The sequence below is a fragment of the Thamnophis sirtalis genome, unplaced genomic scaffold, assembly GCF_051295495.1.
Source record: "Thamnophis sirtalis isolate CommonGarterSnake01/CBP01778 unplaced genomic scaffold, rThaSir2_p1.2 scaffold_14, whole genome shotgun sequence".
Lineage (NCBI taxonomy): Eukaryota > Metazoa > Chordata > Lepidosauria > Squamata > Natricidae > Thamnophis > Thamnophis sirtalis.
The window spans coordinates 10,919,400-10,937,654 of NW_028261394.1; the positions used below are offsets into that span (position 1 = coordinate 10,919,400).

Sequence of the window (18,255 nt, forward strand, 5' to 3'; positions counted from 1 at the left end):
CTGCAAAATCTCCATTCCCTCCCACTCCAGGAGAAGGATACTGTAAAATCCCCATTCCCTCCCCACTCCAGGGGAAGGATACTGCAAATCTCCATTCCCTCCCACTCCAGGGGAAGGAGACTGCAAAATCTCTATTCCCTCCCCACTCCAGGGGAAGGAGACTCTAAAATCTCCATTCCCTCCCCACTCCAGGGGAAGGAGACTGCAAAATCTCCATTCCCTCCCACTCCAGGGGAAGGAGACTGCAAAATCCCCATTCCCTCCCCACTCCAGGGGAAGGATACTGCAAATCTCCATTCCCTCCCACTCCAGGGGAAGGATACTGCAAAATCTCCATTCCCTCCCCACTCCAGGGGAAGGATACTGCAAATCTCCATTCCCTCCCACTCCAGGAGAAGGATACTGTAAAATCCCCATTCCCTCCCCACTCCAGGGGAAGGATACTGCAAAATCTCCATTCCCTCCCCACTCCAGGGGAAGGATACTGCAAAATCCCCATTCTTTCCCCACTCCAGGGGAAGGATACTGTAAAATCTCCATTCCCTCCCCACTCCAGGGGAAGGATACTGCAAAATCTCCATTCCCTCCCACTCCAGGGGAAGGATACTGTAAAATCCCCATTCCCTCCCCACTTCAGGGGAAGGATACTGCAAAATCTCCATTCCCTCCCCACTCCAGGGGAAGGATACTGCAAAATTCCCTCCCCACCCCACTAACCTGCTTTCCAGCTCTGTTCTCCTGTGCAGAGCAACAGCAGAAGACCCAGCCGATCAGCTGGGACTCCGATCAGACGGGAGGCAGAGAATAGATGGGGGCGGGGCCAGCCAGAAGTGGCATGCCGGTTCTCCGAACTACTCAAAATTTCCACTACCGGTTCTCTAGAACTGGTCCTAACTGGCTGAATACCACCTCTGAAGTGAATGTCCTCTTACCAACTCCAAGAGCCGGCCTGGGCAATGCTCTTTGAGAAGCTGATCCTTGACTGACGGCGACAATTCAGCCCAAAATTTCTGCAGCTAAGCGAGACAGTTGTTAAGGGATGTCTGCCCCATTTTACCCCCTTTCTTGCCACCGCCGTTAAGCGGATTGCTGTGGTATTAAATTAAGTACCACGGTGGTTAAGGAAACCTGGCTTTGCTTTCAGAAGGTCGCCAAAGTGGATCAAATGATCCTGGGTCACAGCAACCAGAAATATCACCCAGTTGCCAAGCATCCACATTTTTGGCGAGCATGGGGATGCCACAACAGTTGTTAAATGTGAAAAACAGAAGGAAAAGTCACTTTTTCCTGTGCAGTTGTAACTCTGACCTGTCACTAAATGAACGGCTGAAAGTCAAGAACTACCTGGGTTTGCCAGGAGTTGATCTAAAACTGCTATGCCTGTGTCTTTCCTCCCTCCCTCATGAAAGATTTGCTCCCGCTGCCTAATTAATAGCTCAATACTTTGAGAAGATGTCATCCATCTGGATTTTGATTGATTGGTTGGTTGATTGATTGCTATCCACCTTCTCTCCTACCCTTTGTTTTTCCTCCTCCAGGGGTTTGTGGAAATGGTGGGCTCAGTATCTAGAAGGCCAGGCTGACTTGGAAGCGGCATTCAAATATTATGAGCTGGCTCAGGATTATTTTTCCATGGTCCGTATCCATTGCTTCCTGGGTAACATCCAGAAGGTAAATTCAATTTCTTTTAACATATTAACAGAGTTGGAAGGGATCTTGTACTGTACGTCATCTAGTCCAACTCCCTGCTCAAGCAGGAGACCCTACGCCATTTCTGACAGATGGCAGTCCAGTCTCTTCTTGAAAGCCTCCAATGATGAAGCTCCCACAACTTCCAAAGGCAACTTCTGTTCCATTGGGTTGATTGCTCTCCATGTCAGAAAATTCCTCCTGATTTCCAGGTTGAATCTCTCCTTGGTCAGTTTCCATCCATTTTTCCTTGTCTGGCCTTCGGGTGCTTTGGAGAATAGCTTGGCCCCTTCCTCTCTGTAGCAGCCCCGCAAATATTGGAAGCCTGCTATCCTGTCTCCCCTGGTCCTTCTCTTCACTAGACTAGCCAGGCCCAGTTCCTGCAACCATCCATTGTTTTAGTCTCTAGGTCTTTGATCATCTTAGATACTTAGATAATTAACAGTGTTCGAAGGGACCTTGTAGGACATCTAGTCCAACCCCCTGCCCAAGCAGGGGACCCTACACCATTTTTGACAGATGGCAGTCCAGTCTCTTCTTGAAAGCCTCAAGGGATGAAGCTCCCACAACTTCCAAAGGCAACTTCTGTTCCATGGGTTGATTGCTCTCCATGTCAGAAAATTCCTCCTGATTTCCAGGTTGAATCTCTCCTTGGTCAGTTTCCATCCATTATTCCTTCTCTGGTCTTTGGGAGTTTGGGGAAATAGCTTGACTCCTTCACCTACTCATTCATAGTCCCAAAGGTGCTTTTTTCAAGAGGCAACTGGACTTTTTCGGTTTTTCCTTGAAGGCGTTTCACCTCTCATCCAAGAAGCTTCTTCAGAACTGGAGAAGCTTTTGGGATGAGAGGCAAAAGATCTTCAAGGGTGAAAAAAACCCAAGAAAGTCCAGTTGCCTCTTGGAAAAAAAGCACCTTTGGACCACCACGATCTGGATGACGGAGGCTTTCCATGGATGCTCCTTCAAAGGGGCCAGTGGGTGGTTCAAAGTGGAGAAAGCATCGGGTTTTGTCTCTGTTCTGAGCGAGGCTTCCCAAGAGCATGAAGCAAACTCCTTGTTCCAACAAAAAACCCTTTTATTAATTGACTGTGAATTCTGCTCATTCACATCCAGCAAAGACTTTCAAGGGCAGATTTACGGTCACAGACCTTATCTGGCTTGGAGAGCTGCCAGACTGATATCTGCAAAACTTGCCAAGGAGCCTCCGAGAGTCACAAACCAACTAAGCGAACTAATTGTCTCCTGCAAACTCCACTCCCCTTTCGCTCCTCTTTTGTTTCTTCTGGGAGGGGCCATTCACCGTCCACCTGTGGCCTTACTCCCAAGTCGACCCCTGTTCTTTAGCTGCTCCCTTCATCTGGCAACTCTGCGCATGCTCACAGTGGGAACAGGCTCCAGCTGTTTCTCTGCCTCACTGATGTCTGAGTCTGAAGGCAGCTGATAACTGGCATACGGCTCTGGCCTCCTCTCTGTCTCCGACACAGAGCCCTCATCAGAGCTTTCCTCAGCCCCCAGGACTGGCCCATCTTCCTCCCCAACCTCCTCACTGTCAGAATCTGCCACCAGCTCTGCTTGCTGCTGCCGGGCCACAACAGTTTCTCTTTTTCTCTTCAGGCTGCCGAAATAGCAAACGCAACAGGCAATTGGGCAGCTTCTTATCACGTGGCCCGTCAGTATGAGAGCCGCGAGGACATCAAGCAGGCGGTGCACTTCTACACCCGGGCTCAAGCGTTCAATAACGCCATCCGTTTGTGTAAGGTACGGGTAACTTGCAATGATCCCTGAGCTGCTGAGGTTACTAATTGTAGACTTTCTGAGTTGTGCTGACTTGGCTCTCTCTATCAAAAGGTGGAGGTTTCCACCCCCTGGACGAGGCTGAAGACCCTTCACATCAGTGGTGGGTTTCAAAAATTGTTCGAACCTACTCTGTGGGTGTGGTCTCCTTTGTGGGAGTGGCTTGCTGCCCATGTGACCGGATGGGAGTGGCTTGCCGCCCATGTGACCGGATATGAAGATGCCGATGACAGTTGTCAGAACCACCTTAAATTACCTCACACACAGCACTGGCATGCAGAAGAATATGATGTAAACTTGTTTTTTAAAAGGCATCTTTGGTTTGTGTTAAAACAACTTCAACACACGCAATGTTCTGATTGCACCACAAACGCAGTAGTCATCCCTACCTTTCACAGAGGCACTGAGTTTTATAAATAGGAGCATGATAGTGTAGAATAATCATATCCAAGGACCAGTGGTGGGTTTCAAAAAAGTTTGGAACCTCTTCTGTAGGTGTGGCCTGCTTTCTGGGTCCATTGGTGGAACCTTTTCTAACCGGTTCGGTAGATTTGACGAACCGGTTCTACCGAATAGGTGCGAACTGGTAGGAACCCACCTCTGCTTCACATGTTCTCAGAAGATGCAACCAGAACCCAACGCTTATAGCTGGGCTGGTGGTCACAGGAATCTTGTTCTTTTTGTCAAAGTGACAAATTACACCTCAAGTTTTACCAGAGTCGTGACATGTCTAGAAAAGGAATGGGACTTTTATCATCCGAATTTAGTTTACAGGCAGTCCTCATTCAGCGATGAGCTTCTTAAGCAACTGTTTATTAGGAGAGTGATTCAAAAGGTGATATTCCTCATATGATCTTTGCAGGTTTGTAAAGCCAAGGAAAGCTGAAGGAAGATCGTAAGCACAGTCGCTGTTTTAGAAGAAAAACATGGGAAAGGGCAAGCGCAAATCTCTACTACTTTTAACCACGAAAGGCCTGAAAGTGAAGTTTGTTTGTTTGTTTTAAACCAGGAAAACCAGCTGGACGACCAGTTAATGAACCTGGCCCTTCTCAGCTCCCCAGAAGACATGATAGAAGCTGCCCGCTACTATGAAGGAAGAGGAGAACAAATGGACCAAGCTGTGACTCTCTACCACAAGGTACACCTTCATCCCAGTGTGGGTACAGAGTACAGAATATAACAGGGGATGGAAGGGACCTTGGAGGTCTTCTAGTCCAACTCCCTGCTTAGGCAGGAAACCCTACACCACTTCAGACAAACAGTTGTCCAATCTCTTCTTGAAAACCTCCTGTGATGGAGCCACCGCAACTTCTGAAGGCAAAGTTGTTTCATTGATTAATTTTGCTCACTCTCAGGAAATTTCTCCTTAGTTCTGGGTTGCTTCTCTCCTCGATTAGTTTCCACCCATTGCTTCTTGTCCTGCCTTCAGGTGCTTTGAATAAGTTGACCCCCTGTTCTCTGCAATAGCCTTCAAATATTAGAAGACTCTTACCATGTCAACACAAGTCCTTCTCTTAGTTAGACTAGACTAGGGGCCCTCACACTATGCCTGTGGGCTGAATATGGCCCACCGAAGCCATTAACCCAGCCTACGCAGGACCACAAGGCTACCCTGCTCACATCACCCCGCCTACCCACTGGCCTTCACCCGCCTTCTGGAGGCCGATGAAGCCAAAAACGGGATGCACTGAGGCCTCTGGAGGCCAAAACCAGGCACGTTTTTGCCTCCCTGGCCTCAAGAGAGGGAGAGAGAAAGAGACAGACATACGCCCACCCAGTTCATCCAGCCCCCAACAGTCTGAGGAACCATAAATTGGGCCCGTTTAAAAAGTTTGAGTCCAACTTTAGAACAGAATAGAATCACAGAGTTGGAAGGGACCTTGGAGATCTTCTAGTCCAACCCCCTACTTAGGCAAGAAACCCTACACTACTTCAGACAAATGGTTGTCCAACCTCTTCTTAAAGACTTCCAGTGTTGGGCATTCACAACTTCTGGAGGCAAGCTGTTCCACTGATTAATTCTTCTAACTGTCAGGAAATTTCTCCTCAGTTCTAAGTTGCTTCTCTCCTTGATTAGTTTCCATCCATTGTTTCTTGTCCTGCCTCCCAGTGCTTTGGAGAATGGCTTGACCCACTCTTCTTTGTGGCAACCCCTAAGATATTGGAACACTGCTATTGTTTCTCCCCTGGTCCTTCTTTTCATTAAACTAGACATACCCCGTTCCTGCAACCGTTCTTCATCTGTTTTAGCCTCCAGTCCCCTAATCCTCTTTGATGCTCTTCTCTGAACTCTTTCTAGAGTCTCCGCATCTTCTTCTTCTTTTTTTTTTTTTTTGTATCATCGTGACCAGAACTGGACACAGCAGTGAATGAAACTCAAACAAATTCTGCATCGGCACAAAGGAGTCGTCGCAAAGGAAGAGGTTGCAAAAAACTCAAAAAAATCTCTTTCCCCCCGACAGGCTGGACACTTGTCCAAGGCTCTGGAGCTGGCCTTTGCCACCGAGCAATTTGCAGCCTTGCAACTGGTTGCGGAAGATCTGGATGAGAAATCCGACCCGATCCTCCTGGCTCGCTGCTCCGACTTCTTCATCGAACATTCTCAGTACGAGAAGGCCGTTCAGCTGTTGCTAGCTGCCAAAAAGGTAATGTCGCATTTCCGGAAATAAGGCAGGAGGGTCTGTCCCGCGAATTGAAAAACCTGTACTATGGATTTGCTTTCTGAATGGTTTTCCCAGAACAAAAGTTTTTGTAATAAAAATAATCAATCTTTAAATATAGATGATAGATAGACAAGACAGATAGATATGATAGATGATAGATAGATAGATAGATAGATAGATAGATAGATAGATAGATAGATAGATAGATAGATAGATAGATAGATAGATAGATAGAATTGATAGATAGACAGACAGACAGAGGATGGATGCATAGGTAGATATAATTAATAGATAAGACAGATAGATATAATAGACAGACACAGACAGATATAATTAATAGAGATATAATTAATAGATATATTAACAGATAATTAACAGATATAATTAATAGATATAATAGACAGACACAGACAGATATAATTAATAGACAGTCCTCAAGTTATGACCACAATGGACTCTAAAATGTCATGCTTCTAAGCGAGACATTTGTTAAGTGAGTTTTGCCCCATTTTACAACCTTCCTTATCACAGATGCGGATAAAGATTTATTGCCACCTTAAATTCTCTACAAGAATTTGAGCTGCTAAGGGTCAAGGGGAAAATTCGCAGGAGATAAGAAAGGCATTCAAGATCTCTTGCCGGAGCGCAGAGACTCGTGACTAATGACGCATTTGACCCCACCGTCGGGTTCAGCCTGGTTATTTCCTACCTGGGCTAACTTAATTCCCTCCTCCCACCAGATGTTTAGCTGAGTTGGCTCTTGCATTCTTTCTATCTGTATCTCAGTACCAGGATGCCCTGCAGCTTTGCCTGGTGCAGAACCTGACCATCACGGAAGAGATGGCAGAGAAGATGACCATTTCAAAGGATTCCAAGGAACTTTCCGAGGATTCCCGGCGGGAGCTCCTGGAACAGATCGCTGACTGCTGTATGAGGCAGGGCAATTATCACATGGCCACCAAGAAATATACCCAAGCAGGGAACAAGCTGAAGGTAAGAAGGTGGGAGGAGGAGGAGAGCCTCAGCTGGTTTAATGGTCCTCGACCTATGACCACAATGGAGCCCAAAATTTCCATTGCTAAGGAAAGTGACGCGGTGGCTCAGTGGCTGAGACGCTGAACTTCTCGATTGGAAAGTTCAGCAGTTCGAATCCCTAGCGCCGCGTAACGGAGTGACTTCTCCAGTTCCTTGTCCCAGCTACTGCCAACCTAGCAGTTGGAAAGCACGTAAAAATGCAAGTAGAAGCATTCTGTGTGCCTCCGCTTTGGGATTTCTCCACCGGGAGAAATCAGCCTAGCTGGGTGTGTTTAACTTGCTCTCCCATTCCGAGAAAACGGGCTTCCACACAGCATCAAACTGGCCCGCCCAAGATGGAACTTGTGTTTATTGCAAAGGTAGCCTTAATTTGGAATTAAGATTGCCGGGGGAAATATCCACAACCTCAGATATGCAGATGATGCCACTCTAATGGCAGAAAGTGAAGAGCTGTTAGAATCTCCAGCGCCGCGTAACGGAGGGAGCTCCCGTTCCTTGTCCCAGCTTCTGCCAACTTAGCAGTTCGAAAGCACATAAAAAATGCAAGTAGAAAAATAGGGACCACCTTTGGTGGGAAGGTAACAGCATAGTAAAATAAGAGAGAGTGTGACAGGCCAAAGATCCAGCAAGGAATATGGCTGTAGGCCTGACAGACAGCCTCTCCTCAAAAGGAAAACGATTCCCTGAAACACAGCTTATATGTGCTCTTTAACAAACCTTGTTTTAGACCAACTGCTTTATGGGGGTTGAAAGATGTAGCACCTTATAAACATAACTGAAACACTCTGTATCTCTCGAGGTCTTTGCACCATCTTGCTTGCACTAACTGATGAACAAGTGATTCTAACCCCCTTATGCTGGTCGGCAACTGTCACGAAGATTGGCTTTGATGCAACTCTACCCTTTTGTTGTGTAGGCCATGCGGGCTCTGCTGAAATCTGGCGACACCGAAAAGATTGTCTTCTTTGCCGGCGTCTCGAGGCAAAGGGAGATTTACATCATGGCTGCCAATTATCTGCAGACCCTGGACTGTCGCAAAGATCCAGACATCATGAAGAACATAATCAGCTTCTACACCAAAGGGAGGGCGCTCGACCTCTTGGCTGGCTTTTACGACGCGTGTGCTCAGGTGGGCGAGACCCTGCTTCAGATCCTCCATGCCAAACCTTCTCAACGTGGTCAGTTAGGAAAGAAAGACCCCTGGCCCATGATTAGCCAAAAATATGCTTTACTAAAGCCAAGGGAGTTACCGAGCAGGCAAAGCCGGATCTGAGATTTTCGCGCGCAAAAGATACAATTAATTTCCCCCTTGTTCACAGCCAAGCTCCTAGTTATCAATCAATCAGGTGTTAATAAATTGCTTGGGACACAGTCCCTGTCTTGTTGTCTCCACATTCTTTTGGTGTGACTTTGAGACGGCTGGTACTTCCCACCGGACTGTGCTGCTTGGGTTTGAGTCCTCTGAGTTTCCTCCCTATGTTCCCCCTCCGCGCTGCTCCCTCCCCACACATTACTGATGTCAGGCCGTCAGCTTGCGAGGCTTAGCTTAGTACGGGTGTCGCCAACCCATGGCTCCTGAGCCGCACGTGGTTCTTTGACCCTTCTCCTGTGGCACCCTGCCAACCTAGTTGTGCAACCTGCTCTCCGTCCTGAGACACTGGCCCAACCCAGCCATGGCCGATGTCAACTTCGCTAACATGCGGGCTGGCGGGCTGGCAATGGGATCCAGGAGGAAGATACGAGAGAAAGGGGGGCAGGTCCGCCACTGAGAAATGAGAGGGAGGGAGAGAAATGGGAGAGAAATGGGGAGAAAAAGAGAAATGAGAAAATGATGGGAGAGAATGAGAGAGAGGAAAAAGAGAAACAAATGAGAGAGGGAGAAGGGGAAAGAAAGAAAGAATTAAGAGAGGGAGAGGAAGGAGAGAAAACAAATGAAAGAGAGAAGGGGAAAGAAAGAAATAATTAAGAGAGGGAACGAGAGAAATAAATGAGAGAGAGAGAGTGAGAGAGAGAGAGAGAAGGGGAAAGAAAGAATTAAGAGAGGGAAAGAGAGAAACAAATGAGAGAGAGAGAGAGAAGGGGAAAGAAAGAATTAAGAGAGGGAGAGGAAAGAGAGAAACAAATGAGAGGGAGAGAAAGGGAAAGAAAGAAAGAAGAGAGGGAGAGGAAAAAGAGAAAAACAGAAATGGGAGGGAGGGAGGGCGAGACCCATTTCCCACAGAAGACACCGTGAGGCACAAAACCTGGGTAGGTGTGGCTGGGGGTGTCATGTGACTAGGTGGGGGTGACCACACCCACCCAGGTTTTGTGGCTCCCAATGTTTTCTTTTCTGTGGGAAACGGGTCCAAATGGCTCTTTGAGTCTTTTAGGGTTGCCGGCCCCTGGATTAGCAGAACGACAAGCACGACACTCCATTTCAATTGCCTGACAGTAACAGAAGAGGCCGCTGCTCTTTTTCCTTCCTTGCAGGTGGAAGTGGATGATTTCCAGAATTACGAGAAGGCCTTGGGAGCCCTGACCGAGGCGTACAAGTGTATGTCCAAGGCAAAGACGCGGAGCCCAGTCGAGCAAGAGAACAAGCTTGCACACTTGCAGAGCAAGATGACACTGGTGAAGAGATTCATCCAAGCCCGGAGGTGAGATGGGGGAGCCTGGGGAGATCTTTATAGCAGCGTTTCTCAACCTTGGCTATTTTAAGATGGGTGGACTTCAACTCCCAGGATTCCCCCAGCCAGCAGTGCTGTTTTATAGTACAGGTAGTCCTCAGCGGAGGCCACAATCTTAAAAAATCTCCAATGATGGAGTACTCAGAACTTCTGGAGGGAAGCCGTTCCATTGAATGTTTTGTGAAGAAGTTTCTTAGTTCTAGGTTGCTTCTCTCCTTGATTAGTTTCCACCCATTGCTTCTTGTTCTGCCCTCAGGTGCTTTGGAGAAGAGCTTGACTCCCTCTTCTTTGTGGCAACCCCTGAGATATTGGAACAATGCTATCATGTCTCTTTTCATTAAACTAGACATGCCCAGTTCCTGCAACCGTTCTTCATAGGTTTTAGCTTCCCGCCCCTAATCATAGCAATAGCTACAGCACTTAGACTTATAGTCAAACTATTCTCCAAGGCACCCGTGTGTAGAACAAGAAGCAATGGGTGGAAACTAATCAAGGAGAGAAGCAACTTAGAATTGAGGAGAAATTTCCTAACAGTGAGAACAATTAATCAGTGGAACATCTTGCCTCCAGAGGTTGTGAATGCCCCAACACTGGAAGTCTTTAAGAAGATGTTGGATAGCCATTTGTCTGAAACGGTATAGGGTTTCCTGCCTAAGCAGGGGGTTGGACTAGAAGATCTCCAAGGTCCCTTCCAACTCTGCTATTGTATTGTATATACCACCTCACAGTGCTTCACAGCCCTCTCTAAGGGGTTTACTGAGTCAGGCTCTTGCCCCCAACAATCTGGGTCCTCATTTGACCCACCTCGGAAGGATGGAAGGCTGAGTCAACCTTCAGCCTGGTGAGCTTCGATCTGCCAAATTGCAGGCAGCCGGCAGTCAGCAGAAGTAGCCTGCAGTACTGCACTCTAACCACTGCGCCACCGAGGCTCTATTCATCTTTGTTGGTGGTGTTTTTTCCCCCCCTTCTAGGCTTTACTCCGAGGACCCTAAAGAGTCCATCAGGCAGTGCGAACTGCTCCTGGGAGAACCTGATCTGGACACCACCATCCGCCTGGGGGATGTGCTTGGATTCCTGGTGGAGCATCATTTGCAGATGCAAGAATTCCAGATGGTGAGTGTCTCCACAAACCACTTTAAATGATTCTTATTCAGCAGCGTCCACCGCTCTTTACAGCTGCAGATACGGGCAGGGGAACTTCGTAATTAAATGCCTCTCTAGGTTACAAACGGTAAACATTCCTAAAACATTATTCATTTTACTGTTTATGCCACGCGTTGGTTTGGGCAGTACATTTTAACGATTCCCCTGAAATTTTGAGCCCTCGGAAAATATATACTGCTATGATAGGTAGCCCTTGAATTGGGACAGTAATTGAGCCCATCTTTTTGTTAAGTTGCAGGAGTCATAAAGCAGGTCACTGCCTGATCAGACTCATGAATCGTTAAGTGAGCCCCCTTGTTTGCGATGGGACACTTTTCGCTCCATAGGGTAAAGCAAAAATGTCGTAAATCAGTTGTGTGACTACATTGTGCTGGCAACTGTTAAGTTGCTGAATACTCAAAATTCAGTCAGGTGATTGAGGAGTGTGTGTATGTGATGGACACCAGAAGTTTAAATCTGGATCATAAGTAGCTTTTTCAGGGTCCATTGTAACTTCAGTCACTAAGCGGTACTGAGCTTGTCGATCAAAAAGATCGGCAGTTCAGCGGTTCGAATCCCTAGCGCCACGTAATGGGAGTGAGCTCCCGTTACTTGTCCCAGCTTCTGCCAACCTAGCAGTTCAAAAAGCACGTTAAAAATGCAAGTAGAAAAATAAGAACCACCTTTGGTGGGAAGGGAACAGCGTTCCGTGCGCCTTTGGCATTTAGCCATGCCGGCTACATGACCACCGAGACGTCTTCGGACAGCACTGGCTCTTCGACTTTGAAACGGAGATGAGCACGACCCCCTAGATTCGGGAGCGACTAGCCCATATGTGCAAGGGGAACCTTTACCTTTTAAAGGTAGAGAGATTTCAGATAGAAGAGATCTCCTATTTGCCTTTTGCAGATTTGTTATTTCTGAATCTGCAGGTAGTCTCTGATCCATCCTGAATAACTCCCAGTCATTGGTGACAGGACCTGGGGACGATGTATAAATTCAGTAATCCGGGCCTCGCTATCTTACCATTCGACAGTATTCTGGTACCTCTTTTCCCCACCTGGATGGATGGGGAGAGAGGAAGTCAGAGGAAGCAATTATGCAGGGCCATCTGGAGAAGAGATGATTCACACGCTTCCAGCAGGAAGCATCCACATGGCTCACTTTCAAACAGGGAAGCCAGAATTACAGGCCAAAAGGAACTGCTCTTCTCAACCCCCTAGGTGCTCTCTAGTGTTTGAGCAAAGAAGAGACAGCATTAAAATGTACAGGAATGAATAGAAAGAGCACTTAGATTTATATCCCGCTTCACAGTGCTTTACAGCCCTTTCTACAGAGTCAGCCTCTTGCCCCCAACAATCTGGGTCCTCATTTGACCCACCTCAGAAGGATGGAAGACTGAATTAACCTTGAGCCTGCTGAGATTTGAACTGCCAAATTGCAGGCAGCCGGCAGTCAGCAGAAGTAGCCTGCAGTTTTACACTCTCACCCCTGCACCACCATGGCTTAATGGTTGTAGGTTGAGGACCACCTGTATGTATTAATCCAGGGGTCCCCAATCCCCGGTCCATGAACTGGCACATGGCCCTGGCATGCCAGTAGCCAGTCTGCACAAACAAGCGAAGCCCTATCCACGGGGTGCAGGCAGCATGCAATACCACGCCCCTCCGGTCCACAGAAAAAGCTTTCTCCGTGGAACTGGTCCCTCGTGCCCAGAAGGTTGGGGTGCCACTGTATTAATCCAGAGTACAGAGCAAGTTGGCCAAGGCATCTCCAGCCACTTAAGTGTTCTGGGCTGGGCTCAGACCGTAGAACAGCCTGTGAAGGCCATTCCCTTCTTTTTCATCAGGCCTATCGGTACCTGGAAGAAATGCGGAAGAAAATCCCCTGCGTGAATCTCAACTACTACGTCAACCAGCAGACGGTCGAGGCTGTGCACCGAGGACTGGGCATCCCGCTCAGCCGAAACGTCCCTCCAGAGAGAGTTCGCCACAACAGCGTGGAGGACAAGGAGGTCGAAGAAGTGGCCGACGAAGCAGAGCCCTCCTGAATGGCTCAGGGGCACACCGCCGTGTTTCAGATGTGGTGAGGGGAAAGACCAACGGACTCTGTAATCCTTGCTCTGTAATCCTGTCGATCCTTGGGAACCTGGGCATTCCCAAGGCCGCAGGTTTTTTATATCCCTTTTAAAATATTCCAAAACGGTTTCAAAGATGTATTCTTCATATTTGTATTAAATATTTTAGATACGCAAGTCGCTTGTGTCTTTTTGCGCGGCCTTAAACCTGAAGAACAAGAGGCTGGGAATGGCAGAAGAGTAATACAAAATAGCGGGAATAAACTGAATTCTAGGCAATCTTAAAAGGCTCCAGTCTGGATTGATCCACTGGGACCAGAGATTTAGTCTTCCGAGCTTTCGGACTCGTGCTGGAGCTCATCCTCAGGGAATGTCTCTCTATTGGAACATGTGCTTTGGACTATTCTATGTATAGTATTTATGTGGTACATGGTTAGGTGTGGCTTCTTAATGGTTGATTGGGGTGTCGATGGCTGGCTGTTGTTTCCTTGTGCTGCCAAGTCCTTAAGCTGGTGGTAAATCGGCATGCCTGTGGACAAAGGGGACCGTTTCGCAGCTTCAATCCTTTCCCTGGCTGTTTTTGTACCTGCTCAGCCAACAATCTGAATAGCTGCGAAATTGAATGCATGTCCTAATAGGCTTTCCTGTCAAGATGACTGAATTTGTCAAGTGGATCCACTTTCTTTGACTGCAGAATCCCTTGTAAAGAACGAACCCTTTAGAAAAATAGAGCCTGTCCCAGCTCAGAATGGTTTTTAATAAAATTTCCCCCTTTATTTGGCTTGGGAAATACATTGTCAAGCCCCCCCCCCCCCCCCCAGGCAAAACCCAAGGCAGGCATCATCAATTCCTACGCGGAGCAAATATGGGATTTTTTTTTTTTTTAAACCCTCTGGGAAAATGTCCAGCAGTTCTAAAACTTTGCTTTTGACTTTCAGTAAATTGGCTAAGACCAGGAGTCAGCAACCTGTGGCTCTGGAGCTGCACGTGGCTCTTTCATCCCTCTGTTGCGGCTGTCGCCGGCCAGCTCCACAATTGATAAGAGCTTTCAGTTCGGACAGGTAGAGGAAAAGGGATGCCACGTTAGGAGACTTTATGGTGGGGGGAACCGGACTTCCGGTCGTCTCCAGAATTGAACGTGGGGCTTCCGGTTAGGACTTTTGTGGCTCTTTGCGTGTTTAAGGTGGCCAACCCCTGGCCAAGACCATAAATAACTAGGACAAAATTTACATGTCGGTTAGCAACAACATCCGTCGGTTGTAGGTGCCACACTGAGCCCAGATGTCTTCCAGCTCGGTGCCCTTTGCCCCTTTCTCCTAAAGGCCTGGGCAACCTTTCCAACTTTTTAGAAAGCCCCTTTAGGCTCAAGCTGTCTTATACTCCAGAGTAGCCGATTCAAGCTTTTTCTTCAGGTTTTCCATCAGGAGCAGATTCTGCAACGCTAAATGCCTGCAGTCGCCATCTGGGTCCTTCTCCGCGACATCTATAAAAAAAAATAAAAATAGGAAGAGACGGAGAAGAGAGGGAAAAAAACCGACTTGAGGAAATTCCTGTAAAGCATTAGTTGAACTGTCAAGCGGAGGAACAATAAACGGAAGTGAAGCGGGATATGAAAAGGGTTTTCTGTTGGCCTTTTATTTAGCAACTTTTATTACATCGTGTCCTTCCAGTTACAACCGTACTTTCTTGGCATGAAGATCAAAAAACAAAAAACACATTTCTATTTTTTACACGACCCTTGACTTACGACTACAATCGAGCCCAAAATTTCTTCTGTTAAGTGAGACATTTGTTAAGTGAGTTTGGTCCCATTTTACGAGCTTTGTGGCCACAGTTGTTAAGTGAATCACCGCAGTTGATTAGTTATTAGCAATAACACTTAGCAACAGCACTTATATACTGCTTCACAGTCCTTTACAGCCCTCTCTAAGTGGTTTTACAGAGCCAGCCTATCGCCCCCAACACTCTGGGTCCTCATTTTACCCACCTTGGAAGGACAGAAGGCTGAGTCGACCTTGAGCCGGTCAGATCAAACTACTGGCAGTGGGCAGAATTAGCCTGCATTACTGCATTCTAACCACTGTGCGTCATGGAGGGAGAGAGGAGGGAGGGAAGGAGAAAAAAGAGCAAGAGTACTTAAGACATATACCGCTTCACAGTGCTTTACAGCCCTCTCTAAGTGGATTTACAGAGTCAGCCTATCGTCCCCAACAATCTGGGTCCTCATTTTACCCACCTTGGAAGAACGGAAGGCTGAGTTGACCTTGAAGTTGGGGAGATTCGAACTGCCAAACTGTTGGCAGCCGGTGATCAGCAGAAGTAGCCTGCAGTACTAGCAATAGCAATAGCAGTAGACTTATATACCGCTTCATAGGGCTTTCAGCCCTCTCTAAGCGGTTTACAGAGAGTCAGCATATCGCCCCCAACAATCTGGGTCCTCATTTTACCCACCTCGGAAGGATGGAAGGCTGAGTCAACCCTGAGCCGGTGAGATTTGAACCGCTGAACTGCTGATCTAGCAGTAGCCTGCAGTGCTGCATTTAACCACTGCGCCACCTTGGCTCCTGACCCAGTGACGATTAACCCAGTTGTTAAATGAATCTGGCTTCCCCATTGACGCCGCTTGTCAAAAGGTCGTAAAGGGGGAATCGCATAACCACACAGCAACGGTCATAAATATGAACCAGTTGGCAAGCCTCTGAATTTTGATCACATGATCATGGGGATGCTGAAAAGGTCGTAAGTGTGGAAAGAAAGGTCACAAGCCAAATTTTTCAATGCCGTTGTAACTTTAAAAGGTCACTAAATGTCAATGACTGCCTTCATTCTCCCTAGCCACAGGGCTGAGTAAATATTGAGGATGTTGTTTTTCCAGAAATGTGATTTTTAATCAGACATATAAATACTTAACATTGGTTTTCCCATAAATACTTGGTTTTTTTTCACATATGCAGTGGCAAAGTTCTGTGCTGCTGCAATGTCCATAAGAAAAAAAATGGCTACAGAGGTATAGCACCATCTTGTACCAATTATCAGGACATACCTCTAACAATCTTTGGACCATTTCCACTTTTAATGTCAATACTTTTTAATTATATTTTAATGTTAGTATTGTTTAATATAGTGTAAAAACTAATGTGTACTGCTGGTCTTTGACCGTAATAAAGATTTTACTTACTTACATACTTACTTGTGGTTTTTTTTTTGCAAAATATTAGTCGGTATGTTGATTGGGGCATCCTTCCATGAAGATGCATTTATTTGTATTTCATACTAGCCAATAGCCCAGCGTTCCCCGGGTATTTATAGGGGGGAAATATCTGGACGAAACCATACTTTCTAATGTTGGATTTTCCCTCTTACCAGAGGGAGCCCCCTTGTGGAATACTGTGAAGCTGTTATTGTGGCAACTTCACTGTGATGCACGCTAGAAGCCATTTTACAGCAGTAGAAGCCAAACATTGGTGCCTTAAATACTATGCAGAAAACCTAACAGAAATCAAGACGATGGATGTCTCTGAAGATTCTTAGTCCTCCAAGTCATGGTTGTTCCAAAGGTGCTTTTTTTTTTCAAGAGGCCACTAGACTTTCTAGTTTTTTTGTTTTTTTTTAAGGCGTTTCGCTTCTCATCCAAGAAGCTTCAGAGCTGAAGAAGCTTCTTGGTTGAGAAGCGAAACATCTTCCAAGAAAAACCAGAAAGGTCCAGGGGCCTCTTGAAAAAATAAAAGCACCTTTGGGACAAGACAATTGATGGCTCTCTACTCTTTACCCACAAGGATGCAGAGGCCACCATGCATCACATCTTAAATCGGCTCCAGTTTTGCCCCGAGACAGCTGTTGGTAGGTTTGGGGGGGAGGAGCAGCTGTGTGTGTGTGTGTGTGTGTGTGCGCACGCGGGCAGCCTGGCATCTTTGTTCCTGACCCGCTTGCAAAGTGGAAATCAGGATATGAGACTAGCAAAGTCCCAAAAAGGTTGAGGATATCCTGTGCGCATAAGTTGAGCGCTTGACTCCAGCCACCAGGTCAGGCTGGGTACATGACTCACTCCCACAGGCCCCGCTCTCTTGCTAAAGCGGCAGGAGACTTCGAGAACTGGGGCTAAGGGCGCACTAGAGGCCATCGTTCTACAAGTGCCCCAAATTACGCCAAAGCGCTAAGCAAAAAAATTTTTTTTCAGTGCTAGGGACCATCTTGGATATCAACCGAAGGGCAAATTCGCTCTGCTCTTATTTTCTGCCTCCTCTGAAGTTGACCCAACTGTGGCCATTTTCTTTTGGTAGCTTTTCTCTAGGGCAAGGGTGTCAAACTCGACTTCACTGAAGGCTGCATCAGGACCGTGTTTGACCTCGGGGTCAAACACAGTCTGGGGTCCACAGTGGTGCGGCCAGGGTGGGCATGGTCAGCTCAACGTCATATTGGGGGTGCCTGTGGTGGCCCACAAAAATGGGCTCCTGAGCTCCGTTTTTGGCGGCAACGGCCTCCTGCAGCCCTCCGCCAGCAAAAACAGAGCTCGGGAGGGCCGTGTGCAGCCCTCCCGAGCTCCATTTTCACTGGCAGAGGCGCCACGGGCTGGTCCTTTCCTGTTTCCAAGGCAGCCCCGCAGGCTAGATCTAAGCACCCCACCTGCCAGATCCGGTCCCCAGGCCTTGAGTTTGACACCCCTGCTCTAGGGAGTTTTCTCCCTGCTTCAGGGCTGACACAGCGTGTAGCAAAGGGGCAAGGAAGGGCCGTGTAGAGATAGCTGGGGTGCGGTAGCCAAAATAAAACTCTTTCGCCTGGGGAAGATGAAATAATAAGAAAGGTTATGGACTGTGCCGAAATGGACAAACTAACTAAAGAAATCCAGGGAAAAGAAGAATCAGAATTCTACCAGATATGGGATAAACGGTATAGGTGGATGGAGGAAAGAAACAAGAATCAATGAAGGAATATAACAAAACTCAAAAAATAATAGTTATGAGTAAAATAAGAGGGTTAAGAATGGTGAAATCCAAATGAAATACAACAGAAGGGGAAATAGTATAAGGTGAGTGGTATCGATTGATGATTGCTATTATAAATTCCTGTTCGTACTGTATTGTGTAAATGTGGTGTACGTCGAGGTTTTGTGTGTGTGTGAATTTTACATGTTTGTTAATAAAATAAATAAATAAATAAAAATTCTTTCGCCTGGGAATTAAGGACGTTG

At 47.1% G+C, this 18,255-nt stretch overlaps 2 protein-coding genes across 3 annotated transcripts in view; one reads left to right on the forward strand and one right to left on the reverse strand.

The window, feature by feature from the left end:
- The window catches only part of IFT140 (intraflagellar transport 140), a 100,217-nt gene extending 86,973 nt beyond the window's left edge, over nt 1-13,244 (forward strand). For both annotated transcript variants that reach the window (XM_087729030.1, XM_087729029.1), the window contains 9 exons: nt 1,539-1,671; nt 3,304-3,447; nt 4,493-4,621; nt 5,946-6,128; nt 6,933-7,139; nt 8,098-8,310; nt 9,651-9,817; nt 10,819-10,960; nt 12,840-13,244. In XM_087729030.1, the coding sequence (XP_087585156.1) occupies nt 1,539-1,671; nt 3,304-3,447; nt 4,493-4,621; nt 5,946-6,128; nt 6,933-7,139; nt 8,098-8,310; nt 9,651-9,817; nt 10,819-10,960; nt 12,840-13,040 (1,519 nt within the window). In that variant the 3' untranslated portion in view covers nt 13,041-13,244. The remainder of the gene's footprint in view (nt 1-1,538; nt 1,672-3,303; nt 3,448-4,492; nt 4,622-5,945; nt 6,129-6,932; nt 7,140-8,097; nt 8,311-9,650; nt 9,818-10,818; nt 10,961-12,839) is intronic.
- A 661-nt stretch (nt 13,245-13,905) lies between these two features.
- Nucleotides 13,906-18,255, reverse strand: part of TELO2 (telomere maintenance 2) — a 29,035-nt gene continuing 24,685 nt past the window's right edge. The window contains exon 21 of the mRNA XM_087729031.1: nt 13,906-14,550. Coding sequence (XP_087585157.1) covers nt 14,432-14,550 — 119 coding nt within the window. The 3' untranslated portion in view covers nt 13,906-14,431. The remainder of the gene's footprint in view (nt 14,551-18,255) is intronic.